The sequence below is a fragment of the Cyprinodon variegatus genome, unplaced genomic scaffold, assembly GCF_000732505.1.
Source record: "Cyprinodon variegatus isolate N-32 unplaced genomic scaffold, C_variegatus-1.0 Scaffold464, whole genome shotgun sequence".
In the NCBI taxonomy this organism is placed as follows: domain Eukaryota; kingdom Metazoa; phylum Chordata; class Actinopteri; order Cyprinodontiformes; family Cyprinodontidae; genus Cyprinodon; species Cyprinodon variegatus.
Window position 1 is genome coordinate 84838 of NW_015150917.1, and position 3352 is coordinate 88189.

The 3352-nt window shown below is 35.7% G+C and overlaps 1 protein-coding gene across 1 annotated transcript in view; it reads left to right on the forward strand.

The window, feature by feature from the left end:
• LOC107094109 (CUB and sushi domain-containing protein 3-like) overlaps positions 1 to 3352 on the forward strand; it is a gene marked incomplete at its 5' end in the record, with an annotated part of 111641 nt that overhangs the window by 83392 nt on the left and 24897 nt on the right. The window contains 3 exons of the mRNA XM_015389529.1: positions 102 to 275; positions 767 to 840; positions 2666 to 2777. Coding sequence (XP_015245015.1) covers positions 102 to 275; positions 767 to 840; positions 2666 to 2777 — 360 coding nt within the window. The remainder of the gene's footprint in view (positions 1 to 101; positions 276 to 766; positions 841 to 2665; positions 2778 to 3352) is intronic.

Sequence of the window (3352 nt, forward strand, 5' to 3'; positions counted from 1 at the left end):
TATATATATATATATATATATATATATTTATTTATTTTATTTTTTTTTTAGTTTTTGCTTTTTTATTGTAACATGTCTAAAATATTACTTTCTATCTTCAGCCAAGTTCTGCGGAGATCCTGGTGTGCCTTCCAAAGGACGGCGAGAAGGACGCAGTTTCATTTTCAAGTCAGAGGTGGAATTCAGTTGCAGCGCCCCCTATGTGCTTGTCGGATCAACAACACGCATTTGCCAAGAGGATGGGACTTGGAGTGAATCTCAACCTCGATGTATAGGTATTGTATTTCTCTATAAAAAATCATTGCATGTTTTTTGTTAGGATTAAAACATGTTAATTTTCTTTTTACTGAAATGAAAGACCAATTTTATGAAGTAGTATTCTTGCAATCCAATTAAAATGGCCAGTATTTTGATTCTTAAACATTTATGGCAAATGATCTTGATGTTATCAGGTAGCAGTAAATTAAGTATTTTGTTGTGCTTATCTTAAGTGCATAAATGCTAGAGAAATGTTTCATCACATTCAGATAATTGCCAAATTAGTATTCATTTCAATTGAATTTTAGAGGTAGAAACTCATTGTGAAGTGGATAAATCCTTCCCAGGTGATTCTGCTCACGTTAGCACCCCACTTCAGTAATTTTCTGCCGGTACATAGCACTCCTGGGAGCTATGACTTTTTAATTATCAATCTTTTTTTGTTGTCATATTATATGCTTTGCTGTTCTTGTAACTCTGCTATGCCCACAATGTTTTCTTTTAACAGAGCCCTCCAGAAGCACATGCGAAAATCCAGGAACGCCTGAGCATGGCTTCATGAATTACTCTACAGGTTTCAAGGTAAGATGAGCGAAAGGGACTATTTCAAAATGTCTTTATGCACTTTGATTTTTGAGATAAATGCAAAATATTGTTTTAAAAACCCAAGCCACTGTTAGCAATACTGAAAGCCGGATTTTGAGTACCTTACAACCCGAGTTCCAGCCATGTGAAGGCTGAAATACTGGGAATTCAATCTATGAATCCTCTCACTTTTCAAACACTTTTTGAGCAAGACACTGTGGGAGAGCTGGTAGCTCTGTCAGCACTGTTGGACCAGGATGGAAATGGTAGCATAAGCTTTAAGTTTCTTTTCAAAGATTGGCTCAACTTTTTATTTTTTCTAGCATTATTTTCACAGCATGGTACTTATTTTTGTAATGCTATACTCAGAGTTATGCTTAACTATTCACATTTAATTTGGTCTTGATATTTTAAAACAAGATGATATAGTTAAGTGTAAAATATATTGAATATATGTTAGCAAAAGATCTTTTGATTTGCTTTGTAAATAGATGTAAACTTAGCTGTTTCACTCTGAAATCATCCCCTTGAACTTATTCAGTCAAGGGAAGTATTTCCTAGGTAGAATTAATATTCTTAATATTTTTTGAGTACTAAGAATTACTTTTTGGCCACAAATTAGTATTTTATTTCTTGGAAAATTAGTCTCTTGGTAAAGAATGGGTAATTCTTGAACACACTATGTATGTTTTTCCTCCTTGTCAGTTTCCGGTGTCTGTAGTATCCATATCTAGTTCTTGTTATCGTTTTATTCAACAGATGTTTCTCAACAAAATACCAAAATTCTCTACTTGATCCTTAAGTATCCAGTGGTTTAGACTACAATAAAAAAAAGTCTAGAAATGTAACCTTTAATCTGAAATTAAGTTGTAAAGACTTATCTATTCATTCTACAGTTAATAAAGTGTCTTTCTAGTTTGAGCAGCTCTGCTTTGGGGGTATTTGGATGAAACCTAGCATCTTTAAAGGGTTGTCCCAGGCTAAATTCAACCTGAACCTGCATGGAAATATATATATATATATATATATATGTATATATATGTTTGTTTTTTATTTAGTGTGTACTTTGAGACAGTGTGTCATTATTCAGTGTGTGATGTTGCTACCAGGAAAAAACAAAAAAGCTTGGAATTCATATAAGTGTATATAAAGGGGAACATCATATATTTCTCTTCAGATATAGTTTGGTGCTGTGTTTGTGGGTTTTAACTTTTGAACAAGTCGAGAAAAAGTGAAATTTGGTGTCACAAAATCAATATTAAAACGTGTGTGCTTGAGAGCTCCCATGAGTTGCTCTCACTCTCATTATTTCCACCCTTTTACTTTCTGGGTGTCACAAGTTAAGTGCAAACAATTTCTTCACAACATTCAGCAGTATCACCGATATGAAAAGTGTCACAATAAAAGCAGAACCGGCTTATACAGATTAGTGCTTGTAAATGTCTGCAAACTTGCATCATTCTGCATTTCTGAACAACTTCTAATTACATTTGGACACCTCTAACTGAGAAAAATCTGTCTTCATGCTGGCTTTATGGAGTGTACTGAAATGGTTGCTGAAGGTGAAAACAAAATAATTTAAACTCTAGTAAAAGGGACGACCCTGTGTAATCTCAGTATATCAGGGAAGAAAAAATAGGTTCTCGGCTTTGGAATAACTCTCTGTTTACCACAGCACAATACAGATAATCATTACAGTGGAGAAAAGAAGTATTTAGTCGTCAGTATTATTTTCAAGCTCTTTAGATTTGAAGCTGTGAGCCTTTTGGCATTTACATCAGTGTATTGATTCTTCTCTTGTGTGTTGTCTGTCTGTGGCCAGGTGGGTAGCAGAGTAGACTTCCAGTGCCAACAGGGACACATACTACAGGGCTCCACAACAAGGCTGTGTTTACCAGATCTTACCTGGACGGGGATCCAACCTACATGTGTCCGTAAGTGATTGTTCTTTATTCTCTCTCTGTATCTTTAGATCTTTTTTACCGTCTTTGTTTATGTCCAATCCTTAAGTTTTTCTCTCACTATCTGTGCCGCTGGCTACTCAGCGGGTCTATCTATGCTCGTCCTCTGCCCTGCACCTCCTCACCCTCCCTGAAGCCTCTGTCAATGCCAGGTTTTCTCATTCGCTCCATCCTCATCTAACCTAGGACCTTCTAGTAGATTGCTTCTCGTGACTCAATCAACCAGTCATCATTCTGAGAGTGAAGTGTTGACCAAGATTACTGTCATTCTGTTTAAATAAGCTGAACTTTCGACCAGCATCAAACCAGGGCTGTGCAGTTTATCCCATTCGCTTTGCTTGTGATGTGATTTGGTATTTTTGCGATCCCTTCATCCCTTTCTGCCACAGCATTTTCTTCTGGAGCCTTTCCATTTCAATTCACAGCAACATTTGCTTTAACAGCAACCGTTAACAAGATAGATAGATAGATAGATAGATAGATAGATAGATAGATAGATAGATAGATAGATAGATAGATAGATAGATAGATAGATAGATAGATAGATA